The 15528-nt window shown below is 40.3% G+C and overlaps 1 protein-coding gene across 3 annotated transcripts in view; it reads right to left on the bottom strand.

Annotated features, from left to right (window-relative positions):
• Window positions 1-15528, bottom strand: part of LOC133542124 (neuronal PAS domain-containing protein 3-like) — a 248497-nt gene that overhangs the window by 37557 nt on the left and 195412 nt on the right. For all 3 annotated transcript variants that reach the window (XM_061885981.1, XM_061885982.1, XM_061885983.1), the window contains exon 5: window positions 15392-15481. In XM_061885981.1, the coding sequence (XP_061741965.1) occupies window positions 15392-15481 (90 nt within the window). The remainder of the gene's footprint in view (window positions 1-15391; window positions 15482-15528) is intronic.

The raw sequence follows: 15528 nt of genomic DNA, 5'->3' as shown, positions 1-15528 counted from the left end.
ACACACACACACACACACACACACACACACACACACACACACACACACACACACACACACACACACACAGGTTATCACATGTGTCTGCGAGCCTCCAAATGGGCGGACAATGTCGGTGTTTGAGCGTTTAGAGCGAGGACCCCCGAGGAAGATAAGGAGGGTGTCCAGCCTCCTGACAATCCCTGTCTCCTGCTGCATTATGGGAGCGGCGATAAGGACACAAAGGAGCTGCACTTTTATCATGTTTCTCATGCTAATACGCTCTCCTTGTGCTCGTGGAGTGTTAACAACTACTCCGTGTGTGTGTGTGTGTGTGTGTGTGTGTGTGTGTGTGTGTGTGTGTGTGTGTGTGTGTGTGTGTGTGTGTGTGTGTGTGTGTGCCGATATCGGGCAGGCCGATACAGTTTCCAATGCCGACGCCCAGCCATGGCGATACAGTGTGAGGCGTGACCAACTAATGATGCCTCTCTTACCGTGCACGGCACATGTACACCCATATTGCAACGCACTTCTGAGAAAAAAAGTGTCATATTTTGTTGGAATAACTCAAAGCAAGCAGCTACACCGCAGCTAAGCGCACAGCAGGAGATAACAGTTGAACGATTAACAAAAATACAAAGAAGAACCAGACCATTATTAGTGTGTTAGAAAGTCTCCAGTAACAAACGTGTCCGCATAATTAACACGCTTGACTCAGATATTGTGACTGCACAACAATTACCACTCCGCTTCAAATTAAAGACAACCCAAGTCCATGCCAGGAAGTTAATCATAATATTTTTTAGTTGATGTTCTTTTTTTTAACAGCTATGTTTGTTCTGTCAGCGTAGTAGGCCTAAGTATTCATTAAAAACAAGCAGCGTAGTAGGCCTAAGTATTCATTAAAAACAAGTAGCATAGTAGGCCTAAGTCTTCATGAAAAACAAGTAGCGTAGTAGGCCTAAGTGTTCATTAAAAACAAGTATCAACATAACACAGTAGCGTAGTAGGCCTAAGTGTTCATTAAAAACAAGTGGCATAGTAGGCCTAAGTGTTCATTAAAAACAAGTATCACACAACACAGTAGCGTAGTAGGCCTAAGTGTTCATTAAAAACAAGTATCACACAACACAGTAGCGTAGTAGGCTTAAGTGTTCATTAAAAACAAGTATCACACAACACAGTACCGTAGTAGGCCTAAGTGTTCATTAAAAACAAGTATCACACAACACAGTAGCGTAGTAGGCCTAAGTGTTCATTAAAAACACGTATCACACAACACAGTAGCGTAGTAGGCCTAAGTGTTCATTAAAAACAAGTATCACACAACACAGTAGCGTAGTAGGCCCAAGTGTTCATTAAAAACAAGCATCACATAACACAGTAGCGTAGTAGGCCTAAGTGTTCATTAAAAACAAGTAGCATAGTAGGCCTAAGTCTTCATTAAAAACAAGTAGCGTAGTGGGCCTAAGTGTTCATTAAAAACAAGTAGCGTAGTAGGCCTAAGTGTTCATCAAAAACAAGTATCCCACAACACAGTAGCGTAGTAGGCCCAAGTGTTCATTAAAAACAAGTATCACACAAACCAGTAGCGTAGTAAGCCTAAGTGTTCATTCAAAAATTAGTATCACATAACACAATAGCGTAGTAGGCCTAAGTGTTCATTAAAAACAAGTATCACACAAACCAGTAGCGTAGTAAGCCTAAGTGTTCATTAAAAAATTAGTATCACATAACACAATAGCGTAGTAGGCCTAAGTGTTCATTAAAAACAAGTATCACATAACACAGTAGCGTAGTAGGCCTAAGTGTTCATTAAAACAAGTATCAACATAACACAGTAGCGTAGTAGGCCTAATTGTTCATTAAAAACAAGTATCACACAAACCAGTAGCGTAGTAAGCCTAAGTGTTCATTAAAAAATTAGTATCACATAACACAATAGCGTAGTAGGCCTAAGTGTTCATTAAAAACAAGTATCACACAACACAGTAGCGTAGTAGGCCTAAGTGTTCATTAAAAACAAGTATCACATAACACAGTAGCGTAGTAGGCCTAAGTGTTCATTAAAAACAAGCATCACATAACACAGTAGCGTAGTAGGCCTAAGTGTTCATTAAAAACAAGTAGCATAGTAGGCCTGAGTCTTCATTAAAAACAAGTAGCGTAGTAGGCCTAAATGTTCATTAAAAACAAGTATCACATAAAACAGTAGCGTAGTAGGCCCAAGTGTTCATTAAAAACAAGTATCACACAACACAGTAGCGTAGTAGGCCCAAGTGTTCATTAAAAACAAGTATCACATAACACAGTAGCGTAGCAGGCCCAAGTGTTCATTAAAAACTAGTAGCGTAGTAGGCCTAAGTGTTCATTAAAAATAAGTATCACATAACACAGTAGCGTAGTAGGCCTAAGTGTTCATTAAAAACAAGTATCACATAACACAGTAGCGTAGTAGGCCTAATTGTTCATTAAAAACAATTATCACACAAACCAGTAGCGTAGTAAGCCTAAGTGTTCATTAAAAACAAGTACCACACAACACAGTAGCGTAGTAGGCCTAAGTGTTCATTAAAAACAAGTATCACATAACACAGTAGCGTAGTAGGCCTAAGTGTTCATTAAAAACAAGTATCACACAACAAAGTAGCGTAGTAGGCCTTGTACATCATGTCTCTACATGTCCAAGATTTCCTGGCCACACACACACACACACACACACACACACACACACACACACACACACACACACACACACACACACACACACACACACACACACACACACACACACTATGAGGATTTGCAGTTAAATGAAGACTTAAGCAGGCGTGGTCACATGATCCCTGGCTGGCAAGGGGGAGGACAACAGGAAGAAGACAGGAAGTGGAGAAGGAAAAGGCATAAGATGTATGTAACATGTATATAAGATGTATATAAGATGTATTTAACATGTATGTAAGATGTATATAAGATGTATGTAACATGTATATAACATGTATATAAGATGTATGTAACATGTATATAACATGTATATAAGATGTATATAAGATGTATATAAGATGTATGTAACATGTATATAAGATGTATATAAGATGTATGTAACATGTATATAAGATGTATATAACATGTATGTAACATGTATATAAGATGTATATAACATGTATGTAACATGTATATAAGATGTATGTAACATGTATACAACATGTATATAAGATTTATATAAGATGTATTTAACATGTATGTAAGATGTATATAAGATGTATGTAACATGTATATAAGATGTATATAAGATGTATATAAGATGTATGTAACATGTATATAAGATGTATGTAACATTTATATAAGATGTATGTAACATGTATATAAGATGTATATAAGATGTATGTAACATGTATATAATACATATATAATATGTACGTAACATGTATATAAGATGTATGTAACATGTATATAAGATGTATATAAGATGTATGTAACATGTATATAACATGTATATAAGATGTATATAAGATGTATGTAACATGTATATAAGATGTATGTAACATTTATATAAGATGTATGTAACATGTATATAAGATGTATATAAGATGTATGTAACATTTATATAAGATGTATGTAACATGTATATAAGATGTATATAAGATGTATGTAACATGTATATAATACATATATAATATGTACGTAACATGTATATAAGATGTATGTAACATGTATATAAGATGTATGTAACATGTATATAACATGTATATAAGATGTATGTAACATGTATATAATATGTACGTAACATGTATATAAGATGTATGTAACATGTATATAAGATGTATGTAACATGTATATAACATGTATATAACATGTATATAAGATGTATGTAAGATGTATGTAACATGTATATAAGATGTATATAAGATGTATGTAACATTTATATAAGATGTATATAACATGTATATAAGATGTATATAAGATGTATATAAGATGTATGTAACATGTATATAAGATGTATATAAGATGTATGTAACATGTATATAAGATGTATATAACATGTATATAAGATGTATATAAGATGTATGTAACATGTATATAAGATGTATATAAGATGTATGTAACATGTATATAAGATGTATATAACATGTATATAAGATGTATATAAGATGTATGTAACATGTATATAAGATGTATATAAGATGTATGTAACATGTATATAAGATGTATATAACATGTATATAAGATGTATATAAGATGTATATAAGATGTATGTAACATGTATATAAGATGTATGTAACATTTATATAAGATGTATGTAACATGTATATAAGATGTATATAACATGTATATAAGATGTATATAAGATGTATGTAACATGTATATAAGATGTATGTAACATTTATATAAGATGTATGTAACATGTATATAAGATGTATATAAGATGTATGTAACATGTATATAATACATATATAATATGTACGTAACATGTATATAAGATGTATGTAACATGTATATAAGATGTATATAAGATGTATGTAACATGTATATAACATGTATATAAGATGTATATAAGATGTATGTAACATGTATATAAGATGTATATAAGATGTATGTAACATTTATATAAGATGTATGTAACATGTATATAAGATGTATATAAGATGTATGTAACATTTATATAAGATGTATGTAACATGTATATAAGATGTATATAAGATGTATGTAACATGTATATAATACATATATAATATGTACGTAACATGTATATAAGATGTATGTAACATGTATATAAGATGTATGTAACATGTATATAACATGTATATAAGATGTATGTAACATGTATATAATATGTACGTAACATGTATATAAGATGTATGTAACATGTATATAAGATGTATGTAACATGTATATAACATGTATATAAGATGTATATAAGATGTATGTAACATTTATATAAGATGTATATAACATGTATATAAGATGTATATAAGATGTATATAAGATGTATGTAACATGTATATAAGATGTATATAAGATGTATGTAACATGTATATAAGATGTATATAACATGTATATAAGATGTATATAAGATGTATGTAACATGTATATAAGATGTATATAAGATGTATGTAACATGTATATAAGATGTATATAACATGTATATAAGATGTATATAAGATGTATGTAACATGTATATAAGATGTATATAAGATGTATGTAACATGTATATAAGATGTATATAAGATGTATATAAGATGTATATAAGATGTATGTAACATGTATATAAGATGTATGTAACATTTATATAAGATGTATGTAACATGTATATAAGATGTATGTAACATGTATATAAGATGTATGTAACATGTATATAAGATGTATGTAACATGTATATAAGATGTATGTAACATGTATATAAGATGTATATAAGATGTATATAAGATGTATATAAGATGTATGTAACATGTATGTAAGATGTATATAAGATGTATATAAGATGATGTATATAAGATGTCTACAAACAATAATTGTTATAGCAAACAGGAAGTCACCTGCTGCAGGTGTTTCTGAGGATAAAGACTTGATGAAGTTGTCAAGTCTCTTCTTGACATTTCCTTTCTCTCTCTCTCTCCCTCCCTCGCTCGCCCTGGTGGCGTGGTCAGCGTGGCTAACGAGTGTAGTTTGGTGTTGCAAGAGAAGAGAGTCCACCATCGGAGGAGGACTAACTAGTACTCGTACTAGTACGAGTACTAGTACTAGTACTAGTACTCGTACTAGTACTAGCACTAGTTCAGCTTCCATCGCCAAGTTAGCGTGGCAGCCAAGTAGTCGCTAACGAGCGCTAACGATCACATTCCTCAAATTGCCAAGGAGATTGAGGAGAGGCCTTCAAGGTGTGTTGCCTTCAAGGACACCTGCCTCTGGGACACATGACCTCGTTAACACATTTAACCCTTAGCCCCGCCCACTTTATGGTGTTCTTACTAATGACCTCATTTACAGCTTTAACGCTTAGCCCCGCCCCCTTTCTCTCACTCTTACTTAACCACTCAAGTGTACTGATGTAAATGTACTTCCTGAAGTGTACTTACTGAAATGTACTTCCTGAAGTGTACTTACTGAAATATACTTCCTGAATTGTACTGATGAAAGTGTGCTTCCTGAGGTGCATTGATGTAAGTGTATTTCCTGAAGTGTACTTGCTGAAATGTACTTCATGAAGTGTACTTGTGAAGTGTACTTCTTGAAGTGTACTTGTGATGTGTACATGCTGAAGTGTACTTCCTGAAGTGTATTGATGAAAGTGCATTTCCTGAAGTGTACTTCCATAAGTGTACTTGTGAAGTGTACTTCCTGAAGTGTACTTGTGACGTGTACGTGTACTTTCTGAAGTGTACTTATGAAGTGCACTTGTGAAGTGTACTTGTGAAGTGTACTTATTAGTGTACTTGTGATGTGTACTTGAAGTATATTCCCTGAAGTGTACTTGTGAAGTGTACTTACTGAAAGTGTTCTTCCTGAAGAGTACTGATGTAAATGTACTTACTAAAGTGTACTTACTGAAGTGTACGTCCTGAAGTGTACCTGTGAAGTGTACTTGTGACGTGTACTTCCTAATATGTACTTATGAAGAGTACAGATGTAAATGTACTTCCTGGAGTGTACTTCCTGAAGTGTACTTCCTTATGTGTACTTGCTGAAGTGTACATGTAAAGTGTACTTACTGAAGTGTATTTATGAAGAGTACTTGTGAAGTGTACTGGTGACGTGTACTTCCTGAAGTGTACTGATGTAAATGTACTTACTGAAGTGTACTTATTGAAGTGTACTTCCTGAAGTGTACTTGCTGAAGTGTACATGTAAAGTGTACTTGCTGAAGTGAACTTCCTGAAGTGTACTTCCTGAAGTGTACTTCCTGAAGTGTACTTCCTGAAGTGTACTTCCTGAAGTGTACTTGTGAAGCGTACTTGTGACATGTACTTCCTAACGTGTACTTATGAAGTGTACTTGAGAAATGTATTTGTGACGTGTACTTCCTGAAGTGTACTGATGTAAATTTACTTCCTGGAGTGTACTTACTGAAGTGTACTTCCTGATGTGTATTTGCTGAAGTGTACATGTAAAGTGTACTTCCTGAAGTGTATTTATGAAGAGTACTTGTGAAGTGTACTTGTGACGTGTACTTCCTGAAGTGTACTGATGTAAATGTACCTACTGAAGTGTACTTACTGAAGTGTACTTTCTGATGTGTACTTGCTGAAGTGTACATTTAAAGCGTACATGTAAAGTGTACTTCCTGAAGTGTACATGTGAAACGTACTTGTGACGTGTACTTACTGAAGTGTACCTACTGAAGTGTACTTACTGAAGTGTACTTTCTGATGTGTACTTGCTGAAGTGTACATTTAAAGCGTACATGTAAAGTGTACTTCCTGAAGTGTACATGTCAAGTGTACTTGTGAAGCGTACTTGTGACGTGTACTTACTGAAGTGTACCTACTGAAGTGTACTTACTGAAGTGTACTTTCTGATGTGTACTTGCTGAAGTGTACATTTAAAGCGTACATGTAAAGTGTACTTCCTGAAGTGTACATGTCAAGTGTACTTGTGAAGCGTACTTGTGACGTGTACTTACTGAAGTGTACTTACTGAAGTGTACTTGTGACGTGTACTTCCTGAAGTGTACTTTGTGAAGTGTACTTGCTGGAGTGTACTACAGGAAGTGCAGCAGTGCTGATTGTTTGAAGGAGATGCAATGAAGGATGTTGTTGCTGCGGCGGCAAAGAAGAAAGGACGTCCTTGAGAAGGTGAAAGTGAGACGTAAAGAGAGTACTTTTAGAAAGAAGTATTTCTTTCAAAGTACACTTCTTCAGAAAGTGTCCTGGTCAAGGTCGCCCGCCTCACCTGCGTGTGTGTGTGTGTGTGTGTGTGTGTGTGTGTGTGTGTGTGTGTGTGTGTGTGTGTGTGTGTGTGTGTGAAATGCAGGAGAGTCACACCCTCAACATGTCGGAGAACACGCGTTTGTTGGGGGGACTGGAGGGAGGGGGGGAGGAGGGGGGGTCAGAACCTCCGACCCGCCTCCCACCATGGCGCACACTTGTAATGCATGAGGAGCACACACACACACACACACACACACACACACACACACACACACACACACACACACACACACACACACACACACACACACACACACACACACACACACGTGACAGGCAGCCAGCGAGTGTCAGCCACCCCCGACCCCCCCCCCACCTTAAATCCACAGCAGTCACCTTTGACCCCGCCTTCGCACGCCAAGCAGCTTCATACATTTCAATGCCCGTCTACACACACACACACACGCACGCGCGCACACACACACGCACGTACACACACGCACACACGCACGCACGCACACACACGCACGTACACACACGCACACACACGCACGTACACACACGCACACACACACACACACACACGCACGCGCGCACACACACGTGCGCACACACACGCACGTACACACACACACGCACGCACGCACGCACGCACGCACGCACGCACGCACGCACAAACACACACACACACACACACACACACACACACACACACACACACACACACACACACACACACACACACACACGTGACAGGCAGCCAGCGAGTGTCAGCCACCCCCGACCCCCCCCCCCACCTTAAATCCACAGCAGTCACCTTTGACCCCGCCTTCGCACGCCAAGCAGCTTCATACATTTCAATGCCCGTCTACACACACACACACACACACACACACACACACACACACACGCACGCGCGCACACACACACGCACGTACGTACACACACGCACGCACGCACACACACGCACGTACACGCACGTACACACACGCACACACACACACACACACGCACGCGCGCACACACACGCACGTACACACACACACGCACGCACGCACGCACGCACGCACGCACGCACAAACACACACACACACACACACACACACACACACACACACACGCACGCGCGCACACACACACGCACGTACACACACGCACACACGCACGTACACACACGCACACACGCACGCACGCACACACACGCACGTACACACACGCACACACACACACACACACACGCACGCGCGCACACACACGCACGTACACACACACACGCACGCACGCACGCACGCACGCACGCACGCACGCACGCACACACGCACGCACGCACAAACACACACACACACACACACACACACACACACACACACACACACACGCACGCGCGCACACACACACGCACGTACACACACGCACACACGCACGTACACACACGCACACACGCACGCACGCACACACACGCACGTACACACACGCACACACACACACACACACACGCACGCGCGCACACACACGCACGTACACACACGCACACACACACACACGCACACACACACACGCACGCACGCACGCACGCACGCACGCACGCACGCACGCACAAACACACACACACACACACACACACACACACACACACACGCACGCACGCACGCACAAACACACACACACACACACACACACACACACACACACGCGCGCGCACCCACACACGCACACACACACACACTTGATCACAAAATGTTCGAAGTTATCATTTATTTTATTATTACTAATATTATATTTCACTATTATTGTATTATTGTTGTTGTTGTTATTGTTATTATTATTATCATTATTACTATAATTGTTATTATTATTATTGCTATTATGGTATATGATATATTATTAGTGTTAATATTGTTGTTATCAGCATTATTATTATTATTATCATTAATATTGTTATTATTATTATTGATATTATTATTATTATTTATATTTTTATCATCATCATTATTAATAAGGTTGTTATTATTATTATCATCCTTATGATTATTATTATTATTATTGCTAGTAATATTCTAAATATTATTGGTATTATTGTTGGTATTATTATTATTATGATAATTATTGTTATTGTTGTGCTTGACAATGGCAGCTGTCAATCACACTGACACATGATGAAAGTCAAACAAATTCAACAGTAAACACATTTCATGTACAGTATATCATTTCAAATATATTATTATATTAATATATGTCTATCTACAACTTGTAAGTTGTAATAAAAAATATATATATTTGTTTCATCTTTTTTACATTTATATATATATAAATGATGTAAAAAGCAAATACATATGTATATTTTAATTATTATTATTATTATTTAATTGTTCATATTCATTTTATTAATTTAATTCATATATATATACATATATATTGTATATGATAAAATAGAAATTATATACTTTTTTACTTTTTACTTCTTTATTCCCGTAATTCTACTAAACTTTCACCTCCTTTCTTCTTTTTGCACAATTTAGTCACCACACACACACACACACACACACACACACACACACACACACACACACACACACACACACACACACACACACACACACACACACAAAATGAGTAAGTGTGTGTTGTTAAAGATAGTCTGGAGTCGTAAAATATGAATGAACCTGTGTGTGTGTGTGTGTGTGTGTGTGTGTGTGTGTGTGTGTGTGTGTGTGTGTGTGTGTGTGTGTGTGTGTGTGTGTGTGTGTGTTGAGGCTCCATTAAGTTCCTCCTCATGGCGGCGAGTGCCCTCCTGACCTCAGTGACCTGATGTCAAAGTCATGTGATCACCAGAAGGTAACACACACTCACCTGTGGATGTGCTCATTTGCATATCCAACATGGCTGTCATGTGACTCATTTGCATATCCAACATGGCTGTCATGTGACTCAACTGCTCACCTTGTCTACTCACACTTAGTCTTTACAGTATACTTGTCTACTCACACTTAGTCTTTAGAGTACACTTGTCTACTCACACTTAGTCTTTACAGTATACTTGTCTACTCACACTTAGTCTTTAGAGTACACTTGTCTACTCACACTTAGTCTTTACAGTATACTTGTCTACTCACACTTAGTCTTTACAGTACACTTGTCTACTCACACTTAGTCTTTAGAGTACACTTGTCTACTCTTACTTAGTCTTTAGAGTACACTTGCCTACTCACACTTAGTCTTTACAGTATACTTGTCTACTCACACTTAGTCTTTACAGTATACTTGTCTACTCACACTTAGTCTTTAGAGTACACTTGCCTACTCACACTTAGTCTTTACAGTATACTTGCCTACTCACACTTAGTCTTTACAGTACACTTGCCTACTCACACTTAGTCTTTAGAGTACACTTGACTACTCACACTTAGTCTTTACAGTACACTTGCCTACTCACACTTAGTCTTTACAGTACACTTGCCTACTCACACTTAGTCTTTACAGTACACTTGTCTACGCACACTTAGTCTTTAGAGTACACTTGTCTACTCACACTTAGTCTTTACAGTATACTTGCCTACTCACACTTAGTCTTTACAGTACACTTGCCTACTCACACTTAGTCTTTACAGTACACTTGCCTACTCACACTTAGTCTTTACAGTACACTTGCCTACTCACACTTAGTCTTTAGAGTACACTTGACTACTCACACTTAGTCTTTACAGTACACTTGCCTACTCACAGTTAGTCTTTACAGTATACTTGCCTACTCACACTTAGTCTTTACAGTACACTTGTCTACTCACACTTAGTCTTTAGAGTACACTTGTCAACTCACACTTAGTCTTTTGAGTACACTTGTCTACTCACACTTAGTCTTTACAGTACACTTGCCTACTCACACTTAGTCTTTACAGTACACTTGCCTACTCACACTTAGTCTTTACAGTACACTTGCCTACTCACACTTAGTCTTTACAGTACACTTGCCTACTCACACTTAGTCTTTACAGTACACTTGCCTACTCACACTTAGTCTTTACAGTATATTTGTCTACTCAAACTTAGTCTTTACAGTACACTTGCCTACTCACACTTAGTCTTTACAGTATATTTGTCTACTCAAACTTAGTCTTTAGAGTATACATGTCTACTTACACTTTGTCTTTAGAGTACACTCGTCTACTCACACTTAGTCTTTAGAGTACACTTGTTTACTCACACTTAGTCTTTAGAGTATACTTGTCTACTCAAACTTAAGAGTCTTTAGAGTACACTTTTCTATTCACACTTGGTCTTTAGAGTATACTTGTTTACTCACACTTAGTCTTTCAAGTACACTTGTCTATTCACACTTAGTATTTTAAATATATAAGTGTGTACACTTGTGTACTTACACTTAGTCTTTTGAATATGTCAGTGTGTACACGTGTGTACTTACACTTAGTCTTTAGAGTACACTTGTCTACGCAAGCTTAATATTTCAAATATATAAGTGTGTACACTTGTGTACTCACACCTATATTTTAAGTACACCTGTGTACTTCCAGTTAGTCTTTTAAGAAAATGTGTGTACTCACACTTAGTCTTTCAAGTGCACTTATGTACTTACACTCGGTCTTTAGAGTACAGAAGTGTGCCTACAGAAGTGTGCCTGTGATTGGTGCTCTGCTGTTGACTCCGCCCCCAACACAGGGCGGCGTGCTCGCCGGAAAGGAAGTCGAGCTTTGTCGCGTGTGTGTGTGTGTGTGTGTGTGTGTGTGTGTGTGTGTGTGTGTGTGTGTGTGTGTGTGTGTGTGTGTGTGTGTGTTTAATCAGTTTAGTAAATTAAAGAGGAAGGCTCGTCAACCCCCCCCCCAACCCACGTGTCTATCTCTCCCTGGGATTAATTCGGGCGAGCGTGATTGATTGATGATGTCTATCAAATAATTGATTAATTGTCACGCGGCTCCCTGAAGCAAACCAAACGTTATCTTGTTCTTTGGCTTTTATCCTCGCCGAGTGTGTCGTGTGCGCGTGTTGCCGCCTTTACGTGGCCGCTCTGCCTTTAATCACACACACACACACACACACACACACACACACACACACACACACACACACACACACCCCACACACGCCCACCAACACCACCCCATACACCATTTTCCACAGGTTTGTGGAAAATATCATACATATATATATATATATATATATATATATATATATATATATATATATATATATATATACATACATATGTATCTATATATATATATATATATATATATACATATATATACACACACACACATATATATATAAATATACATATGTACATATATATGCATATGTGTGTATGTATGTATATATATATATGTGAGTATATATATATACATATATATATACATATGTATATATATATATATATATATATACATATATATACACACACATATATATATATATATGTGTGTGTATATATATGTATATACATATATATACACACATATATATATACATATGTATATATATATACATATATATACTCACATATATATATATATATATATATATACATACATATATATATATATATATATATATACATACATATACACATACATATGTATATATATATATATATATATATATGTATCAGCATTCAAAACAGCTACAAGCTACACACACACACACACACACACACACACACACACACACACACACACACACACACACACACGGCTCGCCAGTAACGACTTATTAGCGACGTCAAGGTCAACGCGCTGACCTTCAGGGCTGCGTCTAATAAAACGATTCAGCGGAGTGTAAACCAATCGAGACGTGGGACTCGTTAGCGAGCTGACAATGAGCTGTTAGTGGCGCGCACACACACACACACACACACACACACACACACACACACACACACACACACACACACACACACACACACACACACACACACACACAGAGTTGATGAGATGCTAAACGAAGGCTAATTTGCAGACAATTGTCTTTGCGACGGTACGGGAGACTCCCAGGGGGGTACGGGAGACAGCCGGGGGGTACGGGAGACTCCCAGGGGGGTACGGGAGACAGCCAGAAGGTACGGGAGACTCCCAGGGGGGTACGGGAGACAGCCAGAAGGTACGGGAGACTCCCAGGGGGGTACGGGAGACAGCCAGAAGGTACGGGAGACTCCCAGGGGGGGTACGGGAGACAGCCAGAAGGTACGGGAGACTCCCAGGGGGGGTACGGGAGACAGCCAGAAGGTACGGGAGACTCCCAGGGGGGTACGGGAGACAGCCAGAAGGTACGGGAGACTCCCAGGGGGGGTACGGGAGACACCCAGAGGGTACGGGAGACAGCCGGGGGGTACGGGAGACACCCAGAGGGTACGGGAGACACCCAGAGGGTACGGGAGACAGCCGGGGGGTACGGGAGACACCCAGAGGGTACGGGAGACTCCGAGGGGGGGTACGGGAGACACCCAGAGGGTACGGGAGACTCCCAGGGGGGGTACGGGAGACACCCAGAGGTTACGGGAGACTCCCAGGGGGGGTACGGGAGACAGCCAGAAGGTACGGGAGACACCCGGAGGGTACGGGAGACAGCCAGACGGTACGGGAGACACTCGGAGGGTAGGGGAGACACCCGGAAGGTACGGGAGACTCCTGGGGGGGGGTACGGGAGACACCCAGAAGGTACGGGAGACTCCTGGGGGGGGTACGGGAGACAGCCAGAAGGTACGGGAGACACCCGGAGGGTACGGGAGACAGCCAGAGGTTACGGGAGACACCCAGAGGGTACGGGAGACAGCCGGGGGGTACGGGAGACACCCAGAGGGTACGGGAGACTCCCAGGGGGGGTACGGGAGACAGCCAGAAGGTACGGGAGACACCCGGAGGGTACGGGAGACAGCCAGAAGGTACGGGAGACAGCCAGAAGGTACGGGAGACTCCCAGGGGGGGTACGGGAGACAGCCAGAAGGTACGGGAGACTCCCAGGGGGGGTACGGGAGACAGCCAGAAGGTACGGGAGACTCCCAGGGGGGGTTACGGGAGACAGCCAGAAGGTACGGGAGACTCCCAGGGGGGGTTACGGGAGACAGCCAGAAGGTACGGGAGACACCCGGAGGGTACGGGAGACAGCCAGACGGTACGGGAGACACTCGGAAGGTACGGGAGACTCCTGGGGGGGGTACGGGAGACACCCAGAAGGTACGGGAGACTCCTGGGGGGGGGTACGGGAGACACCCAGAAGGTACGGGAGACTCCTGGGGGGGTACGGGAGACACCCAGAAGGTACGGGAGACTCCTGGGGGGGGTACGGGAGACAGCCAGAAGGTACGGGAGACACCCGGAGGGTACGGGAGACAGCCAGAGGTTACGGGAGACAGCCAGAGGGTACGGGAGAGTCCCGGGAGTGGGTACGGGAGACTCCCAGAAGGTACGGGAGACACTCAGAGGGTACGGGAGACAGCCAGAAGGTACGGGAGACACCCGGAGGGTAGGGGAGACACCCGGAGGCGTGTGATTGGTCAGGGAGGAGAGAAAGCCAGCACAAAGAAAAGGAGGACTCACCTGGGACAGACCAAGGTAGATGGAGACGGTCTCCGAGATGTACAGGAAGCGACCTTCCTTGTTTAGTGCAAATACAAAACCGTCCAGGGACTAGAAAGACACAAAAGAAGAACACAATTACTGAGGTTCACGTCCTG

Source organism: Nerophis ophidion, linkage group LG24, assembly GCF_033978795.1.
Source record: "Nerophis ophidion isolate RoL-2023_Sa linkage group LG24, RoL_Noph_v1.0, whole genome shotgun sequence".
Classification (NCBI taxonomy): Eukaryota; Metazoa; Chordata; class Actinopteri; order Syngnathiformes; family Syngnathidae; genus Nerophis; species Nerophis ophidion.
The sequence above is the reverse complement of the archived record's forward strand: the minus strand, read 5'-3'. Positions and strand labels throughout refer to the sequence as shown.